The sequence below is a fragment of the Aethalodelphis obliquidens genome, unplaced genomic scaffold (assembly GCF_003676395.1).
Source record: "Aethalodelphis obliquidens isolate GAN/ISIS:26980383/991018 unplaced genomic scaffold, ASM367639v1 scaffold6, whole genome shotgun sequence".
NCBI lineage: Eukaryota > Metazoa > Chordata > Mammalia > Artiodactyla > Delphinidae > Aethalodelphis > Aethalodelphis obliquidens.
Window position 1 is genome coordinate 3031925 of NW_020837950.1, and position 25984 is coordinate 3057908.

The 25984-nt window shown below is 40.5% G+C and overlaps 1 protein-coding gene across 5 annotated transcripts in view; it reads left to right on the forward strand.

Annotated features, from left to right (window-relative positions):
• The window catches only part of LNX1 (ligand of numb-protein X 1), a 199445-nt gene extending 173461 nt beyond the window's left edge, over positions 1–25984 (forward strand). For 4 of the 5 annotated variants that reach the window (XM_027102935.1, XM_027102933.1, XM_027102934.1 and 1 more), the window contains 5 exons: positions 8727–8861; positions 15123–15300; positions 16954–17185; positions 24833–24991; positions 25389–25984. In XM_027102935.1, the coding sequence (XP_026958736.1) occupies positions 8727–8861; positions 15123–15300; positions 16954–17185; positions 24833–24991; positions 25389–25524 (840 nt within the window). In that variant the 3' untranslated portion in view covers positions 25525–25984. Of the gene's footprint in view, positions 1–8726; positions 8862–15122; positions 15301–16953; positions 17186–24832; positions 25052–25388 lie in introns of those variants that run through there. The other variant, XM_027102936.1, reaches the window with a different exon arrangement.

Sequence of the window (25984 nt, forward strand, 5' to 3'; positions counted from 1 at the left end):
ATTTAATTGATATTTATAGGACATTCCATCCACAAAACAGCAGATTACACTTTCTTAAGTGTTCATGGAACATTCTCCAGGATAGATCACATCTTGGGTCACAAATGAAGCCTATTGAAAATTGGCTTCATAAGAAAATTGAAATCATATCAAGCAACTTTTCTGGCCACTATGCTATGAGATTAGAAATGAATTACAGGGAAAAAACGTAAAAAACACAAACACATAGAGGCTAAACACTACGTTACTAAATAACCAAGAGATCACTGAAGAAATCAAAGAGGAAATCAAAACATACCTAGAGACGAATGACAATGAAAACACAACAATCCAAAACCTATAGGATGCAGCAAAAGCAGTTCTAAGAGGGAAGTTTATAGCTATACAAGCCTACCTCAAGAAACAAGAAAAATCTCAAATAAATAATCTAACCTTACACCTAAAGGAACTAGAGAAAGAAAAACAAACAAAACCTAAAGTTAGCAGAAGAAAAGAAATCATAAAGATCAGAGCAGAAATAAATGAAATAGAAACAAAGAAAACAATAGCAAAGATCAGTAAAACTAAAAGCTGGTTCTATGAGAAGATAAACAAAATTGATAAACCATTAGCCAGACTCATCAACAAAAAGAGGGAGCAGACTCAAATCAATAAAATGAGAAATGGAAAAGGAGAATTTACAACAGACACAGCAGAAATACAAAGCATCCAAGAGACTACTACAAGCAACTGTATGCCAGTAAAATGGACAACTTGGAAGAAATGGACAAATTCTTAGAAAGGTATAACATTCCAAGACTGAACCAGGATGAAATAGAAAATATGAACAGACCAATCATAAGAAATGAAAGTGAAACTGATTAAAAATCTTCCAACAAACAAAAGTCCAGTACCAGACGGCTTCACAGGTGAATTCTATCAAACATTTAGAGAGGAGCTAACACACATCCTTCTCAAACTCTTCCAAAACATTGCAGAGGAAGGAACACTCCCAAACTCATTCTATTAGGCCACCATCAGCCTGATACGAAAACCAAAGATACTACAAAAAAAGAAAATTACAGCCCAATATCACTGATGAATATAGATGCAAAAATCCTCAACAAAATACTGGCAAACAGAATCCTACAGCACATTAAAAGTACCATATACTATGATCAAGTGGGATTTATCCCAGGGATGCAAGGATTCTTCAGTATATGCAATTCTATCAATGTGATACACCATAGTAACAAATTGAAGAATAAAAACCATATGATCATCTCAATAGATGCAGAAAAACTTTTGACAAAATTCAACACCCATTTATGATAAAAAAACTCTCCAGAAGGGCTTCCCTGATGGCGCAGTGGTTGAGAGTCCGCCTGCTGATGCAGGGGACACGGGTTTGTGCCCCGGTCCGGGAAGATCCCACATGCCGCGGAGAGGCTAGGCCCGTGAGCGATGGCCGCTGAGCCTGCGCGTCTGGAGCCTGTGCTCCGCAACGGGAGAGGCCACAACTGTGAGAGGCCCGCGTACCGAAAAAAAAAAAAAAAAACTCTCCAGAAAGTGAGCATAGAGGGAACCTACCTCAACATAATAAAGGCCATATGTGACAGACCCACAGCAAACATCATTCTCAATGGTGAAAACATGAAAGCATTTCCTCTAAGATCAGGAACAAGACGAGGATGTCCACCGTCACTGCTATTATTCACCATAGTTTGGGAAGTCCTAGCCATGGCAATCAGAGAAGAAAAAGAAGTAAAAAGAATACAGATGGGAAAAGAAGAAGTAAAACTGTCACTGTTTGCAGATGACATGATACTATACATAGAGAATCCTAAAGATGCCACCAGAAAACTACTAGAGCTAATCAATGAACGTGGTAAAGTTGCAGGATACAAACTTAATGCACAGAAATCTCTTGCATTCCTATACACTAATGATGAAAAATCTGAAAGAAATTAAGGAAACACTCCCATTTACCACTGCAACAAAAAGAATAAAATACCCAGGAATAAACCTACCTAAGGAGACAAAAGACCTGTATGCAGAAAACTGTAAGACACTAATGAAAGAAATTAAAGATGATACCAACAGATGGAGAGATATAGCATGTTCTTGGATTGGAAGAATCAATATTGTGAAAATGACTATACTACCCAAAGCAATCTACAGATTCAATGCAATCCTTATCAAATTACCAATGGCATTTTTTATGGAACTAGAACAAAAAAATCTTAAAATTTGTATGAAGACACAAAAGATCCCGAATAGCCAAAGCAGTCTTGAGGGAAAAAAATGGAGCTGGAGGAATCAGATTCCCTGACATCAGACTATACTACAAAGCTACAGTAATCAAGACAATATGGTACTGGCACAAAAACAGAAACATAGATCAATGAAACAAGATAGAAAGCCCAGAGGTAAACCCACACACCTATGGTCAACTAATCTATGACAAAGGAGGCCAGGATATACAATGGAGAAAAGACAGTCTCTTCAATAAGTGGTGCTGGGAAAACTGGACAACTACATATAAAAGAAAGAAATTAGAACACTCCCTAGCACCATACACAAAAATAAACTCAAAATGGATTAGAGACCTAAATGTAAGACGGGACACTATAAAACTCTTAGAGGAAGACATAGGCAGAACACTCTTTAACATAAATCACAGCAAGCTCTATGTTGATCCACCTCCTAGAGAAATGGAAATAGAAACAAAAATAAACAAATGGGACCTAATGAAACTTCAAAGCTTTTGCACAGCAAAGGAAACCATGAACAAGATGAAAAGACAACCCTCAGAATGGGAGAAAATATTTGCAAACGAATCAACGGACATAGGATTTATCTCCAAAATATATAAACAGCTCATGCAGCTTAATATTAAAAAAACAAACAACCCAATCCAAAAATGGGCAGAAGACCTAAATAGACATTTCTCCAAAGAAGACATACAGATGACCAAGAAGCACATGAAAAGCTGCTCAACATCACTAATTATTAGAGAAATGCAAATCAAAACCAGTTAGAATGGGCACCATCAGAAAATCTACAAACAACTGCTGGAGAGGGTGTGGAGAAAAGGGAACCCTCTCACACTGTTGGTGGGAATGTAAACTGATTCAGCCACTATGGAGAACAGTATGGAGGTTCCTTTAAGAACTAAAAATAGAATTACCATATGGTCTAGCAATCCCACTGCTGGACATATACCCAGAGAAAACCACAATTCAAAAAGATACATGCCCCCCAATGTTCATTGCAGCACTGCTTATAATAGCCAGGTCATGGAAGCAACCTAAATGCCCAGCGACAGACAAATATATAAAGAAGATGTGGTACATATATGCAATGGAATATTACTCAGCCATAAAAAGGAACGTAATTGGGTCATTTGTTGAGATGTGGATGGATCTAGAGACTGTTATACAGAGTGAAGTAAGTCAGAGAAAAACAAATATCATATATTAACGCATATATGTGGAACCTAGAAAAATTGTACAGGTGAACCGGCTTGCAGGGCAGAAATCGAGACACAGATGTAGAGAACAAACGTATGGACACCAAGGGGGAAAGCGGCAGGTTGGGGGAGGGATCGTGGTGGTGGTATGAGTTGGGAGATTGGGATTGACGTGTATACACTGATGTGTATAAAATGGATGACTAATAACAACCTGCTGTATAAAGAAAAAATAGGGAAAATCTATTTATTAGGTTTATAGATGTGTGTAATTAAAAAAAACACTACTGTTACCTTGAAAAAAAAAGATATATAAGAAAATCGCTGATTGTTAGTGTTGGTGTTTTATTCCGTAAAATAACCAAACTCTTACTGCTTTTCATAGTTTAACAGTTAATTCTCTTGGCTTATAGCTGGTATTGAAAAATCACAATCCCTCTCTCAGATTCCAGACCTGAGCCAGTCTTAGACCCAGATTCTATCAAATACAGTGGAGTCTATGACCTCTTGAGGATAGAAACTATAATGCCATGGGAAGAGTTATATAGCAGCAATGTTTTTCAATCTTCCCACAGAGTGACCTCTGGCTGGGATATTCCTTTGAAGGGATAGGAAGAGTTATTGCATCTTGCACGTGACATGTAACATTCTATTATATACTACAGTATCTTTGGAAATAAAAAAAACTATAATTATTTGTAAAAAAAAAAAAAAAAGACCTCTGATGCTAATGGCTGGAGCACTAAGTAGAGACGAACTCTGTAAATAGCTTATTATTATAAATCCAACTACAGCTCTTATCTCTGTAAGAAGAGGGACCTCCAGTCAAGTGGGTCTATACTATGTCATAAAGGGGGCCGTGTACATGGTCTGTCTGCTGAGGGCAGCACAATCTCAATGCCCAACAGTCAGTTTGGAGTCCTCTGTTTTATGTGTTTGTGTAGAACTATACCCTGTGGCATTGAGGGGGCACGAGTGTGGTAGCTCTTAACTTGATATTTTATGAAGCTAATATATCAATGCAGTGACCAAACCCACATGAATTACAGTTTACCAAATGTTTTTTTTAAGCATATGCATATATATATATATATATATGTATATATGGTTAAAAAGCAGCAAATGCTAGAGTACATTTGGTTTAACTCCAATCTTCCTTCGCAAATGAATAGGTAGAGCCTTTGGCTACATCACACCTTGAAGTACAGGTACTCTATCAACTCTTACTCTGCCCTAGTTATTACTGGCTAAACAGCCACCGCATGGACCCATGCAACACTGGGTCAGTACAAAGTCTCCCTGGGCTCACAGCTCTGCAAAATGCCTCTCCTGGCCCCTTGTGCAGTGGCATCTTTGATTTACATCTCTCTGTGAAGCTTCTGGTCCATGTTGCACCCTGCAGTTCTTATGAACCATAGTGGATTTTGTAGAGAAAAGAGCCATTTCCAAGGTGAACGCGATGGAAGATGCTTGCCCTGTGAGGCATTAGTGTAGCGCTCTCAGACTCTTCCTTCCAGCTGTAAGAGATGGGATCGTATTATTTTGAAATGGGCTAAATATAAATGAGGCTGCCGGCCTATGGCTGCCTTCCGTGACCTCTGCTTACTCCCATCGTATAAACAATATACGCAGTTTTGAGTCAAATCTCAAAAGCGCAGAGAGAAAGTCATCAAACAAAACAAAGACAAGCCTTTCCATGAGAAATGCTACTCGGTTTTAGCCCTCTGGTTTTCTCTGAATATGAGATTTGTCCTGTTTTTTTCAGCTGGAAGCAATTGGTCCCACCTCAGGAGACTCCTTTGTGTGCTACCCATATCTCTTTCCTGGCCCCTGCTTCTGACTCTCCCTGAAGTAGGACAAGCTCTCTGAGGGCAGGAGCCGTGTTCCCAAGGCTCTTAGTGCAGTGGCTGGTCCAGAGCAGGCACCTGTCAGCCACAGGGACAGAATGTTTGTAGAAGAGACCTGCCAACAAGCGGAGGTCCACAGGGGAGAACATAGAGGCCAGCAGAATCCCTTCCCCCTAGCCAAAGAAAGGAGAAGAGGGAGTTAATGCTTGGGCTCTTAGAGTAGAAAGAAAATGATACAGCAGCCAGGCTGTGCAACTGGTAACCACTGTGTCCAGAATTTGTCTAGATCTAGAATGTTTAAGGGAGAGGAGAAGAGAGGAGAGGAAAAAGTAAAAAGGATTTACCTCTAGCCTGGTCTGCCACTTGAAAGAGTCACAATTGTTAAACAGTCCTTTTGCCCAAATTACAGCATCCCAAGAAATGCAAGAAAGATGCTGTGCTCCCTCTTCCTTTGAGTGTCGGTTATTTTTTTTAAATTTATTTTTGTTTGTTTATTTTTTGGCTGCGTCGGTCTTAGTTGCGCCATGCGGGATCTTCACTGAGGCATGCATAATCTTTTGTTGCAGCGCCCGGGCTTCTCTCTAGTTGTGGTGTGTGGGTTTTCTCTTCTCTAATTGTGGTATGTGGGCTCTAGAACACTTGGACTCTGCAGTTGTGGCACATGGGCTCCGGAGTGCGTGGGCTCTGCAGTTGGCAGCACACAGTCTCTCTAGTTGAGGCACGCGAGCTCAGTAGTAGTGGCCTGTGGGCTTAGGTGCCCCATGGCGTGTGGGATCTTAGTTCCCCGACCAGGGATAGAACCTGTGTCCCTTGCATTGGAAGGCGGATTCTTTACCACTGGACAGTCAGGGAAGTCCCGAGGTTTGTCATTTAAATGACAGGCCTGCTGCCCCCATCTTCCTGGCACAGATTATGTGAGTATGAAATAAACAAGTTCGTGCCATTCTCTCCTTCATTCAGTCTTTCTGTGACGCCCCTCTTCTCACACTCACCTCACATTCACACCAGTGGAAAGAAAGGCTATCTGGTGCTAAGGGCCATTTCTTGACACTGAATCCAGCTATTGCTGAGAATTAGAGCCAGGATAAACACATTAGCCCATTTTCCACCTTCAACTTCAAATGCTTGGTAAGAAAGCATCAAATAGAATCTCTCTGAGAGCAATTTATAAGGTGGCTGGTAAGAGCTGGAGATCCAGCCTTGCAGGGAATTTATTTCCAAGTAAGTTGATACCAGGGCTATTTATTGGGGTGTATTCCCGCCAAAGCCGGCATTTGAAAATCCAGTGAGAAATTCGTGCTGGAAAATGTGAATTAAATAGCTCTTAGGCTACTTCTTGGCATTTGGGATTTTGCGTAGCAAGTTGATTCAGTATGTAAAAGTCTCAGATTTTCTCAATTATCATGAGCTGGTTGGGCCTGCCACTGCTGCTGGTCCTGAATTGACATGGTACAACATGTGGGCCTGGACACAAACCCACCGCCACCACTGAGATCCTTCAAAACGTCGGAGTTTCCCTGAAGATAAGGAGCGCATCTGGGCTCAGCAGTTGAAGTTTTGACTTGAATGTTTGCCACTTCTTATCTTTTAGTAATTTTTCCTTCAGAAAGTTCCAAATGAGATAACCTCATTTGGATAAGTGAGGCCTACGGTATAAAGAAAGAGACAGTTATTACAAAATATTCTTCCAAGAACTCAGTTTAGTTGGTTAATACCATAGTTCTTCATGTCAGCTTACTTCAGTATTGTTTCCTGGGCTTGTTATTTTTTATCCTGTTGTGACACAGGCTTTATATATGATGAGAGACACCAGGGAATTCAAGATAGGCAAATGAACAGAGGAAGGGTATGTAAGTGATGACTGGGCAGGGCAGCAGAGGTGATGATGTGAAGGAGAGTGAGTGAAGGACTTAGACTTTCTTTGTAGGGTTTCCTACATTTATGTGAAATGAGTCAACCCTCCTGGCCCACCATCCACCATGATGTTTACAATAGACACTGCACTTCAGGTGTTTTTAAACATTCATCTCATGTATAGCCACCCAACTGATGACCCCTAAGCTTTTTCAAGAGATCGCCGAGAAGAGACATTAATATAAGAATGTAAAGTCATGAAGGTTTGGGCTGGACAACTGTGGGGATTTGATCTATTGGTGGGTTCTTATTGCTTAAGGTTTTAAGATAAGGTCCCTGTTCCGGAGAGTGGGAGTGAGTTATGGGTCATGAGAAGGAAGCTGCGGAGAGGCAGGAAGCGAATATCTCCACTCCCATTGTCTGAGCCCATGGAGAAGAGCGTGGACTTTCCATGGCCTCCTTCCACGACCTGACTTGTCCATGGTGTGACATCTGTGCCTGTGAAGCAAGAGGGCAGGCAGGCCACTGTCCATCTGTGCTGTGGTGTGGAGCCGTCTGGGGATGAGATGTAGAGGGGAACGCCTAGAACTTATTCCTCTCTTCTCTGCCTTCCTTGTCCTCAAACCTAGCCTTTCCTGGTTTCTAATCAAATCTAGTCATGACTTAGCCACGGTCAGCTTTTACTCAAGTGCCAGGGAGGTCAGCAGACTACTTCATCTTGGACCATCAGGGAGCCTTGTTCTGGACGTCTCACAGGTCCAAGGTCTGGTCTATCTGGCCTGCAGATCTGGAACCTCAATAGTCAGCAGTTCTGGAATAATGACCCACACTCTCAGACACAGGTGAAACTCATCTGTGGCAGAGAGCCAATAGGTAAATTTATGGTGTGGAATGAACCTTCCTAATAATCAGTGCATTTGCTATTTGCAATGCTCTGTCCAAGTGTCAGGGTACATAGCAGAGAGGACTAGTCATCACAATTAGTGGCTGTCACATAAAAAAGGATCAAGGGAAAGGCGTTTAATCAGGCTGCGTTATAACCTGCCGTCATCCTCAGATTTCTGAAACGCTCATCCTTTCCAATGCCCAAATGTTTGAAACTGTCAGACACAGGATTCCTCTTCCTGCAGTGGTGGTGTTGCTGCCACCAACTCCATTTCTTTTTCTTTATTGTTTACCTGTGTCGTAGACCTTTGATCTGGGATTTGGGCTGGGCTACCACTTTACGCTGTACATTCTGTTCTAGCTGGAAAGTCCTACAGACATGGCTTGTGTGCAGTGGAGCCCATTCATTAAACATAAATTAGCGACGTCCAACAGTGTCTTTTCAAAGACTGTTGAATGAGTCAAACCTTCCCTAATTTTTCCCTTGAAGCGACGTTCATTACCCGATTTAGGGATAAAGGAAATAACTCAAGTTCTTGCTAAATTACAAAGCGGGCATGGCCATGGAAAATACTAGAAATAATTTTTTTTCATAAAAGTAAAACCAAACTCATATCTTGGTAAGCTACTGGTGCTGGGTGCTTTGAATGGAAGCTCAGAGTGGCTAACACCTGTGTCTTATCACACAGGCCAGTGAAAGGCGCATTCACCTCGTGGTGTCCCGCCAGCATCGGCAGCGGAGTCCTGACATCTTTCAGGAAGCTGGCTGGAACAGCAGCGGCAGCTGGTCCCCAGGCCCAGGGGACAGGAGCAACACTCCCAAGGTGAGGCCCAGCCAGGGTATGTCCACAGCTCCTGCAGGGAGCTCTTTCTTGGGAAGGCTGCATACTTGAACATTTTTGAGTGTCACCTCTGTTCTTCATCACTTAAACACTATTTGACTCGTCTTGTAAAATGGAAAGCCCCAAATCCCATCTTTGAGAACTGGTGAGATAACAGGTGTCTTTCATCCAAGCAGGAGAGAGGAAGGTGCATGAGAGTTTTGAAACCTGATCTTGAAAACCAGACCTCATATGGGGACCTAATTTCTAGCCTAAGCCAGATGGATGTCGTGTTTTTCCAACAGGCATTTTGTTTAAGGACTGCTCCCATTCACTTTGAAATGAAGCAAGAGGTTTGCTTGGTTTCTAGTTTTTGAAGTTCCCAGTCTGCCTGAAAATTAATGATTCCCCTTTAGTAAGTTTGTTTTTGCAAGAAGGACCCAGGAAGATAATAAAAACACTTGAAGTTCATGTAACATTAGGGAGTGGTGGGATTGGGACAAACCAGAGAGCATATGTCCTTCTGGCGTTAAATTCCAGAAAAATTTTAAAACACTGTGGATGAAGCGGAATGCATCTCTAGGCAGAATGCCTCCTTCAGGGCAGCAAAGTGTAGCCTATCTTTAAGTGAGGTGACTCAGTGCGATACGTACTTCTGTCATGGCTTTTATTAGAGGCAATACTGTAACCTCTTCATTTGGATGGGGATCTAAGCAACACAAATCTTGTTTAGTGCAAATTCAGTGTCCTATAGCCTTAGCTTGGCATCCTGTTGTGATGGCAATGAGTTTCTAGCCATCATTCCTCCTGGGACCTGGTTTCGTTAAATCACTTGTCGCTAAAATCTTATAGGTAGCCCATTCGTCTTGCAACAGAGATTAAGGAATGCCTACATTCTACATAAGGCTGTGTTTCAGTTTGGAATAACGCATGAGTTTGAGTTTTTGAGCAGTGGACACAGAAACAGTACTCAAATTTTTGATTTTGGAATACCTCTGCTTTTATATACTGTTAACTGCACAGCCTACAGAGCTATACCACCTCTCCTTTCTCCAGCCAGCCAGACAGCCATGCCCCATAAATCCATAAATTTCAGGTTTATTTACAATAAACAATCTAGAAAACCCAAGTACCTCCTGCTAAAACCTTTTATGGATAAGGACTCCCTGGTGTCTTTTGGCTAATAAATACCATTAGTGTTTAAATTAAACCAATGGTATTTATTAATGGAAAACTAGCTTATTAGCTCAATTAATTAAAGTTTTAATCCGGTTATAGTTGAGTTAACTAGACCATATTATATTCTGGTTCATTACACCGCTAAGAACACAGCTTCCACCAGCACTGGGGGCGTTATATTCCCTTCCGCCTAACCATCATGAATCATGGAAACAGCCGAGGTCATCTGAAAATATTTTTGCTGCAACCTCCTGTCATGTGTCCAGTTCCTGGAAAACATATATAACAGACTGGCCTAGTGGGAACCTGTAATTATTTTCATTTTAATGTATAGTTCTATCTGCCTTCTGAAATGTACACACACACACTGGCATATTTAAAACTAAACTAAGACACATAGACATTTGATGATTTAGTTTTTTATGATCCTACTAAAGTTTTATTTAGGAAGCAACATGGCTTTTTGAAAGTAGGAGCTTAAATGATTCAAAGAAATACCAAAGGCGGCAAACCAAGATTTGTGAGACAGAGAAGTTTTTAGCCAATTGAAAAGTTAAAGAATGACAGGCATCAAATTTAGGAGTGTGGTTACCTCTGTGGGAGAGGAAAGGGAACGTGACCAGAGGAAAATCACAGAGGGACTTGAGCTGCACACAGAATATATTTCTGAGGCTGCGTTGCAGAGTACACGGGTAGGTCATTATGTTCATCTTTATACTTTTATTATACGTCTGAAATGTTTTCTTTTAAAAATCCAAAGCAAACATTCCATAACGTATTTTAAGAGCTGAATGATGAGTGTACAGGTGCCCGTGATACTTTTTAATCAGTTTGAACTGTGTCATAAAAAATTATGTTTTTAAACATTAGGGAATATTCTGAGGTCTCCACAGTAGGGAAGGGGGTGGGGACAGAACACGGGTGGAAAAGAAGATCTCTGTCGTATGTAGCTCTTCTTCTCCCAACCAAAGTTAGGCAACTCTGGGTGTGAAGGGTTCGGGGTGTCAAGGGATGATGACTCGGGTTTTCCTGTCCCTAACATGGATCTCTCTCTGGTGGGGAACCGAGTGGCTGTCAGAGGCACAGGACACCTTGATTTGGGGTAGCCCAGACATTCATGCTGAGCCTGTACCTGCTCGACAAAACATCCCTGTGCTCAGTGCAGCAAGACTGCTTGGTAAGCACTGAGGAGGTGTGATGGAAAGACTCTGTCTCCAGGGACTTGTATCTGAAAGCATAGACAGCACATCTCTGCAGCCGGGAGGACATAGCTTTCAGCATTCAAATCTTATATGTTGTGTATTTTATTTGACAGCGTTAAAGTTGGTTTGAGTTCTCTATTCAGTGAGACAAATTCTTTCTGGAATAATTGGGTAATTAATTCTTTCATGTGTGTTTTTCTGACCATCACCTGAAACTTGATAGATTAATTTATGTCACGTGTTTAAATGGTACCTCTAAAAGCAGAGCGGTGTACAGGGGAGAGCAAGGATTTAGGGTCAGACATCCTAGGTTTCAGCACTCAATCTTTCTCCTGCCAGTTGTGATTCATTGATCAAATTTTTTTTTTAATGGTGAGCCTCGGTTTTCCTGGCCTGACACATGGAAGTAAACAACAAATAATTTTTTCTTTTCCTAGAGGAGTAGCTGTCCAGTCTGTACATTATTCAGGCAATGTTTATTCATGACAAAATAATTAAGGCCTCAGTAACACGCCCTATTAACTGGAGTGGCAGGAGAGAAGCCAATGGAACTTCTGGAATATTTCATAGGATATGTCATTTTGCTGCTTTCACATGAATTTAATAACACATTTTTTAACCAAAGTATCCTCAGATAAAAGCCGTATCTTCCATTTAACTGCATTTCTTTTAGCCACAGGTTTGCCGTATGTGGGCATTCTGACCCATTTTATAGATGAAGTCAGAGGAACCTGGAGTGATTACAGTGTTATAAAATCTCTCGCTTATTACTATTAGAACCCAAATAGCGCTTCCCTGGTGGCGCAGTGGCTGAGAATCTGCCTGCCTATGCAGGGGACACGGGTTTGAGCCCTGGTCTGGGAAGATCCCATGTGCCGCCGAGCAACTAGGCCCATGAGCCACAACTACTGAGCCTGTGCATCTGGAGCCTGTGCTCTGCAACAAGAGAGGCCGCGACACTGAGGTCCGCGCACCACGATGAAGAGTGGGCCCAGCTCACCGCAACTAGAGAAAGCCCTCGCACAGAAACGAAGACCCAACACAGCCAAAAATTAATTAATTAATTAATTTAAAAAAATTATATAGAACCCAAATAGCAACAAACGATGTTCAAACTTTCTACTAGAAAGGCAATTAAATTATTGGAATTTTTTTCACCTGGGTAAACGTTATAAATACTGTATTGCTAAAACCCAGTACTGGATGAATTGTGGGAAATTAGCATTTTCACAGCGTATGGTTGAGATTATAAATGATAGAGCTGTTTCAAAGGTAATTTATCAATATCTATCAAAATGTTAAATGCTCAGGCTCTTTGATTTAGCAGTTATACTTCTAGGACATTAGCCTGAAGAAATATTTACACAAGTGCACAAGATATGTGTGTCTAAGGATATTCACAGTGACACTGTTTAATTTCGTGAAAGACTGTAAAAAACCCAAAAGGTCACTAATGGTGGATATGGCATATTCACACAATGAAATACTAGGCAGCTGTTCAAGAAGAGATAAAGTGTGTGTGTGTGTGTGTGTGTGTGTGTGTGTGTGTGTGTGTATTTACATCATAAAAGATGTCCTTATTTTCCAGAGCATTCCATATATGTATAAGGCATCACCTTGAGAGATTGACTAACTACCCCTACAATACCCCAGGCCCCCTAGAAATAATGGAGTTAAGCCCTTCTTTGAGAGCACAGGGAATAAATGCCTTATGAATATCCCCAGGAACAAGCTGAAGCAGCAGGGCAGCCTGTTGGAGTCTCTGGGTTTAGAGCTTTGCCCTGAGTTGGGGGCATTTCAGAACTGCCTGCATCTCCAAGCTGGGATCCTTTTTTTTTTTTTTTTTTTTACTGTTGTGGCATCTCCCGTTGCAGAGCACAGGCTCCGGACGCGCAGGCTCAGCGGCCATGGTTCACGGCCCAGCCACTCCGCGGCATGTGGGATCTTCCCGGACCGGGGCACGAACCCGTGTCCCCTGCATCGGCAGGCGGACTCTCAACCACTGTGCCACCAGGGAAGCCCAAGATCTTTTGAGAGATATTTGTGGTTAAAGGAAGAGACATTCTGAATCTAATTGCTTTTTAAAAAGGAAAAGTCACGTACTAAGGACAGATCTTGAGATCCTCTCCAAGTCTACTCCTTTGCCTCAGCTGGAATGCTAGGACCACTATGTTCATACTGTTACTTGCTTGTCTTGTCTTGAAACTTTTCTCTGAAGAAAGCCCCATTTCAGTTTTACAGTCCTCATCTGACAACCAATCTCTACCGGGCACTTCAAAGTTCTAAGGTTCATATAAACACAACCCAGACCTTACAAGTACTAATTGTAACATATACCTTGCTGTAATGTTAATTTCCAATTTATTATTCTATTACTATCAAAAACAATGTGGCAATTTGCAATTCATCCATCCATTTATTCGACAAACATGTACTTATCATCATCAATGTGTTAAACACAATGTTCAGGGCTAGGGATACAGTCACAGGGCATTACTGTATACAATAAGGCCATTAAAACAGACGTGGGTTATTTAAAACCATAGGAAATCATCAGATAATAAATGCACAAAAATCCTAGGCTTATCTTGCTTCATAATGAAGCATTAAAAATTGATTCTGTACATGCAAGCATTAGTTCTGTATTATGTCAACCATCAAATTTACAGAAGTTTGATTATAATTCATTTGATTTGTTGCATAGATAATATATTCACAGGGTTCAAAAAATGGAAAGTATAAAGTTTCTCACCCTTCCCTGATCTGCCCAGTTTCCCCCTCCACCCCCACGAAGCCACTTTTTCTTCCGGAATTTCTTTATGAAAATGCAAGTATCAGTACAAATTCTTATTTCCTTCCTTTTTTTCTTTTTTTAAATGAAAGGTAGTATACTTATATTTTGTTCTGTAGCTTGGTTATTTTTGTCAGATGTGTTTTTAAACTTTCTTTCTTTAGATAGAACTATAAGCTATGTTTTGAACCATAGACTTTTTGAGGTTTGATCAAGTGTTATAAGTATTTATTTGCAGAGCAAATGCCCATCTAGTCTCCTAGGTCACTGCCCAAGCAGGAAGGAGAATAACTTTTTTGAAAAATATATATTGATACATATTCATTGATAAAGCAGTACCCTTGACCTACTCTTATTGCTTCAAGATAATGTTGAATGTGGCTTCAATGTTTTTAATCTAGTGTTGTTGAATCAAATCACAATTAATTTGCTTTTGAAAAGTTGGTCTACATTGTGTATTATATAATGTATATATTATGTTTTAGGTAATAAAATTAAAGGCTATAACTGCACATTATTTAGGACTGCTAAAGTAAGAGTAAAGTCGTCAGCTGGGGCAAACCTAGATATTGGTGAGATTTTAGAGTATAGTATCTAGGAAATTCATTATTTTTCTTTGAGGATTTCTGTAATTGATTACCTGCATAAATTAAACGAACTATTTAATTTAAATATGGTTACATTTTAACCTAGAAAAACTTGCTGATAGTCATGCATGACGAGAGTTTTACGAAATGTTGACTCACTGTATCAGGAATAAATGGATCACCTGAAAAATTTTGGGTGCAGTTCACTTTGTATACTTAATATTTCTCCAGTGGTCTCCAACCTATTCCTCTTCCCATTTTTTACTTCTCCCATTTGGAATATAAATTTTCTCTGAGTCAGCCTGAGGAATTTGGGACAATGTAACTCTGTTGAGAGTGAGGACCAAGTGAGGAGTTCTCTGCCTCTCTCTCCCTCCTTCTCTCTATGTACGACCAAGAACCACCATCATATATTTATGCAATCTTGGTAGTTTTTTGTATGTAAGAAATGCAAAGCCACTTACGAATAAATGTGCTATATTTGTTTTTCTGTCTGTGCCTTCAGCCCCTCCACCCTGTGGTCACTTGTCATGAGAAGGTGGTAAGTGTCCAAAAAGACCCCAGTGAATCACTCGGCATGACCGTTGCAGGGGGAGCATCACATAGGGAGTGGAATTTGCCAATCTATGTCATCAGTGTTGAGCCCGGAGGAGTCATAAGCAGAGATGGAAGAATAAAAACAGGTAAAAAGTAAAGAGACTTAAGGTACTGGGGCAGCAGAGTGTTAAAAGGAATTAGTGGCTTACTGGGGTAGGTAACTGTTTCCAGAATTAACAAGAGAATGTGAGGGTTATCTGGCCAGGGCATCTGTGACCAATTGACCATGATTGGTTTGAGTATAGTTCCTGGACCAGGTTTCACCCCTCTTGGTTCATGTGGGTTGATGTGGGCCACCTTGCTTGCTGGTAAAGTGAGTATCTGCAAACGATGCCAAGAATGAATAGGGAAGGGCTACAGTTATGAGCAAGTTGCCTTGATTAAACGGCATAATTTGGTTCCATTCATTCTAAGTAATTCTTTGGTGGATTGATCCAGTGATGAAACTGTTCATGAATCGTTCCATATATGGGTTGGATAGGAGAAATAATTTGATAGATTTTGATTCAGTGAATATTTATTAAGTGAAAATACCAAGCCAGGTACTTTCCCATTGATGAAAAGTGTTTCACTACTTTAATCTTATATGATTTGGGCTCCTTAGAGTGAAGGAAAGAGATGTCCAATTTGTATCTCTGATAGTATTGTCAGTTCCCATGGATGGGTAGCTGATGGTTGAGCCGATATGCCCTTTCAGGGTGTTCAGATTCAAGAAATAAAATGTGAAGTTTTTGAAGTACAGTTGCTCAGCCTGAGGGGCCACGGGGGGATGGCATGTGTGAAGGGCTTCAGTCAGCCAACCTAACGATGGTTCTCTGGGGTTCAGGATGAACTCAAGGCCTTTCCCATCTTTCTCCTCCTGTCCTTTTACTCTTGCTACGGTTATTTTGTGCGAGAAAGTTGATAGTCAAAGGAGGCAGAAAGACAGGAGGGAGATAAAAAGATAGGAAATGGAGGTAGGGGAGGTATGTACTTTAGTTTCTCTTTTCTTTTTCACCCAAGCACCCGGGTGGAGAACGATGAGGTCAACTACGAAGTGACTTATTAGTGAGAGAACGTGAGCAGAGGGTTCTATGATAGGATGGCCCCGCACACAGTAGGGGCTTAACCAGTGGTAGCTGTCAGCACCTTTGCACTGAATAGAAATGGAACCTCTTCTTCCCACCTCTTTAGGAACACAGTTCCAGGCCCATCGTTCTTAACTGCCGCAGACTCATCTGTCAGACTCTCTCATGGGAAGCTTATTATTTATTCATTCAACCCTTATTTATTGGGTGCTTACTACATGCCTGGCTCCGTGTGGGTGCTGGGCGCTTTTGTCACATGCTCCGCCTTTGTGCTAAAAATGGGAAGAAAAGAAAAAAAAAAAGGAGGTTTTCTTTGATTAAATAGTGAACGTGGCTATTTTATCTCCCTTCCTTCCTCCCTCCCTCCCTCCCTCTCTTCTTTCCTTCTTTCCTCCCTCCCTCCCTCCCTCCCTCCCTCCCTCTCCCCCTTTTTAAGGCAAGAGCCAAATACCAATAGGCGTGCGTTAGAATCCCCCTCACGTGATTTACCAGCGCCTTGGCACATGCGCACTGCTCGCGATTTGATGTGAGAAAACCCAGCCGCATGTTGACGTGAGGCTAAGGAAGTGCCCCTTGCCCTCTCCACGTACCCGCATCCCAGTCAGTCCCTGCCCCTTTGCCTTTCCAGTTTGCACTCTTACTAAGAATGGCTTCTGCTTCTCCGGTCACTAGGTGACGTTCTGTTGAATGTGAACGGGATTGAACTAACAGAGGTCAGCCGGAGCGAGGCGGTTGCTTTATTGAAAAGCACGTCCTCCTCGGTGGTACTTAAAGCTTTGGAAGTCAGAGAATGTGAGCCCCAGGAAGAAGGCAGCAGCCCAGCAGCGCTGGACTTCAACCACAAAGACACGGCCCCACCTGGCAACCGGTCCCCCTCCTGGGTCATGTGGCTGGAATTACCACGGTGAGTCCCAGCGTGACATCCTTGGGGAGGTGTGGGAGGAAACGATGATAGTTCTTAGACCACTGTTTCACTCTCTTGGGCTGGTTCAGGGCACTGACATGTTAACGAGACCCAGGCTTGGTTGTGGGTCTATTTGAAAAAATTTGTGTTCCTTTTGGTAACTGAAACTGCAGCAATTCTTGGGCAGGGACGAAAGCCTGGGTGTGGAAACACTGTTTGGCCTTCACGGAGAGGGGGTCGTAGGGCTGCCATGTTCGATTGTGTGGGTTGTATGTGCGTCAGGAAGCTCAGTCGACAGAGAGAGGGCGCTGTTTTCACACACTCTGGAGCAGGGCAAGGTCAGCTTTTCTCAATTGGCTAGTGGCGGGCCTAGGAACTTGCATGGAGGTAAAACCAGTCTGTGGCTTCACGCCTCCAGCTCTCCGGTGGCCCCAGCTAAACCCAGAGCAACGCAGCAGCACAGTTTGCCTTTGCCCAGATGCTGGGTCCTGTGTTGATTGAGGGCCTCAGATCACCTCTCCCTTGTTCCTACTCTTGAAAAGTCCTGGTGTAAACCTTCAGGAAGCAACTAGTTTGTCATCTCAGTGAGATGTAACTAGAGCCTTAGAGGGGAGCCAGATAAATGTTTCGGAAAGTTCAGGAAAGGATTTGAGGGCAGCCTTGCTAAATGGCTAGATACAGAAATCAAATATTCGAAGGACAAATAATTTGGGGTTTGCTCACCTGCATCAGAGCGTAAGCTCTTGGCCTTCAAAGGATTGCCTTAATAATTCCAAATGCATGACTTAAATGTTCAACATTAGAGTCACTGATGATGGTATGCTGGCAGAGGATTAAATGAATGAAAGTAAGATGTTTGGTTTTAGTACATTTTTCTCGAGGGTGGAGATAGGTTGGTCTCTCTCTCTCTGTCTCTTAATTTTAAACGAGGTTTTAAAAAACATCCCTACCTCAAATACACACTGAGATTCCCTTTTTAGCCTTCACTAGTTGATAAAATATTTTTTAAATGAGTACATTTTAAGTTAAAAACTGAGCATTGAGTTTAAAAAATTTTTTAAAAAAATTTTCTTCCTGGGTGGAAGAAGAGAATGTTACTTTAACTAAAATCGTGTGGAAAAAAAATTTTCTAAAACTTCAATCTATTAAAATGGATCATTTAGAAAAGTTTTTTGTGCTTGAAAGCTACTTGTCTTATAAAACAGAGTTCCTTGCCGTTCGTTCACGTAAAGACAGAACAAATGTGAGATGTGTTTTACTTCACGTACAACCAAGTGAATGGCTTTCTCTCCCTCTACCTTTGCCCTTGACTTTGGGCACAGCACTTCCCTGATCTTATCAGAAGTCCAATCTGGATTTTGCTCATTTCCTTTAGAAGAATAGAAAGTGTGAAGCCAGCAAAGACAACACTGGTTTGCAGTGCCCCCGGCAATTCTTAGTTTCCTTCATCCCCTCCTCTCCTCGTAGTAATAAGCACAGTGAACATTCAGAGGGCACCAAAGGGTAGAGAGAGAGTGAAAGTGAGTCTTCCACCCTTGGCCCCTCAGATCCGCTCAACAGAGGTCACAGTTACCAATGACTTGTGTAATTTTCTAGGGAGTGTCTATGTCAGAGGTTGGTAAACTTTTTCTGAAAAGGGCCAGAGTGCAGATTTGGAGGGTCATGCTGTCTCTGTTGCCACTATTCATTTCTGCTGTTGTGGTGTGAAAGCAGCCATACAGACAGTCAATACATAGATGAATGGGCATGCCTGTTTATTTATAAAATTGGGTGTTGGGCTGGGCTGTAGTTTGCTGACCCCTAGTCTAGGTATATATGTACACACACACATACAATGGTAACATACACACTATGATGTACCATAATTTTTTTTTAATCTAAGAATATACTTTGGGTATCATTTCACATCAGTACACATCAAGCTTCCTCGTTCTTTTCTATGGCCAATAGTATTCTCTTGTATAGAAGTACCATATTGATTCAGCCAGTCCTGATAGTATTGTCGAGACCTAATTTGATGGTGGACACTTAGGTTGTTTTCATCTTTCGTAAGCAATGTTGCAAAATGAATTCATAAGGAAGGTACAGTGGTGTTCATTGCACCGTTGTTGTGTCCACTACCAATAGGAACTGGTTAAAGAAATCATGCTATATCTGTACAACCCTGTGATAGGTTACCTGGTTATGAAACTATCTGATCACCTCTTTTTGGATTTCGTAGGCATTGCATCACTGACTGGCACTGAGTGGTGATGTGGAGAAGTGAGGCCTGTCTCATTTCTTTCCTTCTCTATGTGGCTTGGTCTTTCTACCTAACGTTCAAGATAAATGTTGTTATTTGGCGTCTTCTTTTCAGGGAGTCCAGATATGTATGTTACCTCTTTTTGTTTTATATCTTTCATTTTCTCGAATCCTTTTCAATTCTATTTACTTTCATTCTGCTTTCTTTGCTTGTTTTGATCTGTCCTTCATAACCCTTACTGTGTTTTCAGTAGTACATCTTTGCCTTTGTACTCACTTTCATTTCTGTGTTATTTTTCCCTTCTACGTCTTTCTTCTCGGCCCATTTCTTCTCCTCTTGTCTTATATCTCCCCTTGAAATCTTATATCTCTGCCTTGATCTCTTTTACAGAGCCATTGTTTCAGAAGTATTTTAAATTCACAGGAATAGGGTTGGTTATAAATTTCCTTTTCTCTAGCAGCATTTCATTTCTGTGGCAGCATTTTTCTGGTGAGTGGTTTTTGTCTGTTAACTGTTTTTACTGTTACTCTCCGCCTTTTCTTTTATATGTGTCTCTGGTTCATTTTTTAACCTTTGAGCTAAATTTTTCCTGGAGTGGCTGTTTGCTGGAGGTTTATAATAAAAGGAAGGAACCAGGGCCATCTTGCAGGTTGGCATTTCTGATCTTGACTGCATAGAGCCCCAAAGGTGCCAGGTTCTCCCTCACTGATGCAATACCATGGGCATAAATGTCTCTAGTCATTTGGCATTAGTGATGTCCTAAGAGTTTCAGGCCTTAGCAAAAGTTACTTGCCTGCCGGAACCACTAGAGATGTAGGCTGCAAATAGTTTTTTTTTTAAATTCACAAAGAAGACATTTCCCTCCAAGTTATACATTTACCCAGTCAAACCTTTTCCCCTTTTGCTTAACAGATTTTGAGGGAAAACTATTTGCCCTAAAGTATGATCCAGCCACTTACCTAATATTCCCTACCAGTGAAGAAAAGTGGTATGTCAGCAGGTCTAGAAACAATCTCTTTTCTAGGACATTGTGATCATGTCCTCAAGTGCAGTCCAACACGTAGAATGAATGTATATGAAGAGGGTACCATTAGTATGCTGAACCCCAGTGGGTGTCAGATATAATAAACAGTAGCAGAGAGTAAAAGTAGGTTATGAAGGACAATGCAAATATGTCTCACCCTTATCAGGGATGCCTTTTGTACACCCCTGGGCAGTAGCTCCAGACATGGGCTCTAAGCTATACAGATGATCAGATGCAATTCACTTGGAGGGGATTCAGAAAACACTGAAGACATTCTGCTTTATTCACTGTTGGCTCTCAGGGACCCCACTCCACATCTGGAAGTCTTTGAAAACATGCTCTCATCCGGACTAGTATGATAGTGATACACATTAATTCATTTCTTCTCTTGCCTAAGTATTTAACCTTTCACTTTCCTGAACTTCAGAAAGCATTTTGATGAGGACTGTCTGTATCGAAGAGCAGGGAGGCAAATATCATGGGTTGTTTTTTTTTTTAAGTCAAAAACTTTTACATTTTAACTATAGGACAGGGACACTGTCAAGTACATCCAAACCCGGAATAGAAATAACAACTGCAACAGTAGCTCATACTGATATAACCTTTTCTGTGTGCCAGGCACTCTGCTAAGAGCTTTACATGTTCTTTGCATTTTTCACTCATTTAAAGCTCACCTCAGTCCTATGATCTAGGTACTAATATTATCCCCACTTTAAAGATAGGAGACTGAAGCACAGAGTGGTTAAGTAACTTGCCCAAGGTAACATGCTAGTTAATATGCAGAACTGGGATTTGAACCGGGCTGCCTGGTTGGGATCTTAACCACGATGCAGTGTTTGGTGAGCATCCTTTAGGAGGATGTGAAGCCTATATTTAGCTTTTATAATTTGAGTCTTACCGTTTCTCTCTTTACCATAAACAAGTTCTGGAGGAGTGTAAATGCCTCAGATTTCTGTCATTCAGTGGATGTGTCATGCACCCAGCAGCACAGTATGTATTTTTCTTCATTGCTTAGCCTCTTAGGCCTTAAATTTCTTGCCATTCTCCTCCCCACCTCCCACCATTACCTTCCCTGTGTGATGTTTGCTAATAAGTCACAGTCAATCCAGAATCAAATGAGTAGCTCCTGGCGAAGCCATTTAAGGAGCAAAATTAGTCTTTTATAATTGTCCCAAACTCACCTATATTTCTGGTGGGATATGAATGCGCTTTTAATGTGTTTGTTGTAATAGTGGGTGGAGCCTCCACAGGAATACCTAGTGTCTCTGTAGGTCTTTAAATGGCTCTGCTTAGCAGGCATTTGTTGAATGAAATAATAGAGTAGGTTCTAGGAATAGCCCTCATGGCCTTCATAATACAGTAAGCAACAACATGTCATAGTGAATTATTAAAAATTATGAATTAAAGAAGTTATAATTAAAATATTATGTAGGCACAGGGTGCTTTGGGAACCTAGGAAATACACTGGAGTGAATGGTGGTATGTTTCATCTAGCTGGAGGACATACCAAACTAGGAGAGTTAAGAATATCAGTTACTTTTCACAATCATGCTATGTAACAAACTAGCCACAAAACCTCAGTAGCAGAAAGTGCAAGTCCAAGAGGGAAGATGGAAGTGAGGCTGCCCACATCTGGAGCGTGCAGGCCAAGCCTGCAGAGCCCTGGGCCCACAGTGAGCGGCCCCTCTGATGTGCAGAATGCCCATTCCGCAGGGAACATCAGACACAGATCAGCTTCAGCTGACCCAGGCCAGGCGTGATTGATCTTGGCTGGCTCCCTCATGCATTTGCAGTCCTTTCTGGGTCGTTCAGGTGGCTCTGCTAATCTTGGTTGGCCATGCTCCTGTGTCTAGATTTGGCTGGCTCTGGCCAACGTCCCACTGATGATCTTATGGCTGAATCCAGAATTGGAGGGGGGTACCACAAAATTATACAATAAGTGGCACGGATGATACCAGGGAAGGGTGATGACTTGGGCCATTCATGTAATTATTTTACACAGTAAGGAAGAATGAGGAGATATTAGTTGTTTTGGACATGCTGAGGTTGAGATACCAGTGGAACATCAAGTTTGATAAACATGTCTACAGCAATTCCCAAAGTTTTTTTTCAAGACCCCTACACTTATTTAGAGTATTGATGATCCCCAAGAGCTTTTGCTTATATAGGTTATACCTACTAATATTTTACCTTATAAATTAATCTGAATTTTATTTATTAAATCATTTAAAATAATCCATTATATATTAACATAAATAACATCTTTTATAAGCAGTATTTTTAAAAATTACAAAAGTGGCAGTGTATGATTTTTGCAAACCTCTTTAATGTTTGGCTTAATAGAAGATAACTGGACTCTCATATCTACTTCTGCATTCAGTGTCCTGCCAGATCACTTACCACATGTCCTCTGGAAAATGTCACCATATGCTTGTAAGAAAATGAGAATGACTCATTAATGTTATGTTGAAATTTTTGTATTGGTAACATAAAAATTTTAGATGATTATTTTTATAGCTTGTCCACATGGAATAAAATATTAAGAGTCAAGGTCCAAAGTGATAATTAATGAAAAAACCCAATGGTCAAAAGGGTGAGAAATACTTAAGTTTCGAGTATTGCTCCATGTACCCATTTATATGTTTTAAAGAACGTTAAGACATATTTAATCATAACCTTGGGTAAGAAGCACCCACCAGCTCTCCTCCAAACACTGGGCATAGGTGGGAACATAATGCTCTAGCGTCTGGGGAACAATTACCTGCTTTGAACATGAGCAGTCAGTGAGCCACTGTGTAAATGTGGTATCAAACACACCACAACTCCTACAGGATGAATTTACTAACATCAAGTATTACTGTGAAATACAGCAAATGAATATTTTATAATAAAAATACGGTTGTTTCATTTAATGAATTCATATTTTTCAGCAATAATTTCAGCAAAAGAAATTATTGTAAATGATATATATGTATGACAACAGATACAAAACAAAATTGAGTTGCATTTTAGCACTACATTTTAAAGTTACCCACCAGACAAACCCAAAGCTTGTTTTACTTCAAATGGGAGTCGAAATGCCATGAAAAAGTCATGTTACATTGATTAGCAAGGTCAGTAACAAATGTAATGACCAGCTTCATCACCAGAACATTTCTCAAGAGACTTTTTATTGGTTTTTCAAAAAAATTAGTATTTCAAGGTACAGTTTATAAACAAAATCACCAAATCTTGACTTTTACCAACACTGAAAATGCTAATTCTCTTTCAAACCAGTTCCTGGACTTGGGGGATTTTGGAGTCAAATCCAGCTCCTGACATACCTCTGCCATAACTGTAACACAGTTTTGTACTTAGCCTGCACCTATGTTAACACTGATCCAACTGCCACTGAATAATAAAAGGAACAGCTTCCTCAATCAAATTTTCTATTTTAGCTGAGGGTTCTACCCATTTACAAAAGACCTATGGTCTTTCTCCCATTCCTGTTATAACTTGCTATTCAGTTTTTAACTTACTGCCAGTTTTTTCTCCTTCAGTATGAATCATTCTTACAATCTTTAAATGCACCTCAGTCTCCATTCAGTATATTACGCTGCCTGCATGCTTCTATATAACCTATCAAACATGTAAAACTATGTATAAACTGGTATCTTTCAAAAGTCAGAACTTCAGCCAATGAATTAGGGTTACATTTAAATTTTTTCCACTGAGATATTAACGATTCAAAGAATTTTTCCTTCATTAAAAATTATTTACATCCATAAGGAAATAAAAATATGATAACTGTAAGTATGCTTGAATGTGGTTCATCAGTAAAGATTTAGGCATAACTTTAATATAAGTTGAGAAATTAAATCTTTAAGCCAGAAATGATTCTTTCCCAGTAGACATAAACAGAACATAATAGATGGTGTCACTTTTAAAAGGGTGGTTAGCTTTAGAAAAGAGAAAAATTAGAAATTAGAAATTTTTAGAAAAATTAGAAAAAGCCAGCTAGGGCTTCCCTGGTGGCGCAGTGGTTGAGAGTCCGCCTGCCGATGCAGGGGACACGGGTTCATGCCCCGGTCCGGGAAGATCCCACATGCCACGGAGCGGCTGGGCCCGTAAGCCATGGCCGCTGAGCCTGCACGTCCGGAGCCTGTGCTCCACAACGGGAGAGGCCACGAAAGTGAGAGGCCTGCATACCGGAAAAAAAAAAAAAAAAGAGCCAGCTAAAAGCACAAAGGTAACTGGGCTATGACACAATTTTGAATGAGACCCATCCAGTGCTATTAAGCCTAAAAAAAATAATGCCAATAAAGGGAATGGGAGATGAATCACAGTAATTACTATGAGTTCGAATTAACTGCGCATTTACATTGATTTCGTTCTATTTCAGGTACCTGTACAACTGTAAAGATGTTATACTGCGAAGAAACACAGCTGGAAGTCTGGGCTTCTGCATTGTAGGAGGTTATGAAGAATACAATGGGAACAAACCTTTCTTTATCAAATCCATTGTTGAAGGAACACCAGCATACAACGATGGAAGAATCAGGTAATAATAATGACTACTTAACAAAAAACTTATATCCAAAGATTGTGTTTTATACATGCAAAAAGCCTGGCCCCATGTGAAATAAGGCACCTATTATATCTTTTTTTATTGGTAAGAAATTTAAAACATTTATGCAGCATTCCATTTCTAAGAAATCCAAAATGATTTGTTACTCTTGGTCCCATACAGCAACTTCCTATACTTTTAGCATTCTTTCTAAAACAAGCTGAACAATAGAATTTGAAGAATTTAAGTGAGGGGGGGAGAACCTTAATTAGAAGTACTGATAACATAATTAAAACTGACAGATGGAGCAAAAACTGGGACCACCAAAAAAAACTTGCATTAACTTCAGCTGTGGCTCAAAATGTTAATCATGTACCTTTATTTTTTTTAGATGTGGTGATATTCTTCTTGCTGTCAATGGCAGAAGTACATCAGGAATGATACATGCTTGCTTGGCAAGGATGCTAAAAGAACTTAAAGGAAAAATTACTCTCACCATTGCTTCTTGGCCCGGCACTTTTTTATAGAATCAATGATGGGTCATAGAAAAACAGGAAATCACAAATAAGCTAAGTTGAAACAATGTATTTATCTTATCGATTTTTGTATTTGAAGGCTACAATGTAAAAATATAAACTTTAATGTCAGGAAAAGTAGGATCTAATGAAAAGCCAATTACACCTCAGAAAATATAATTCTCAAAATAGAAACATTACTAATAGTTTTTATTCAGTGTGGAATATTTCTCATTACTCTAGAACTTTAAGTTTATATTTTTCTATTCAATAAAAAGCTCTTAAACAGCTGACATGGTTTGTATGCCCCCACTGAATTCAAATCATACAGTTAAATTAAAATCTGGTATATGCTGAGGTCTGCAAAGGGTACATTATGGGCATTTTAAAAACAATTTCCAGACAGAGGATTTTAAAAGTGCATTGCTGAAAAGTGTTCATCAAATGAGAAATAAATATTTTTCAAAAATTA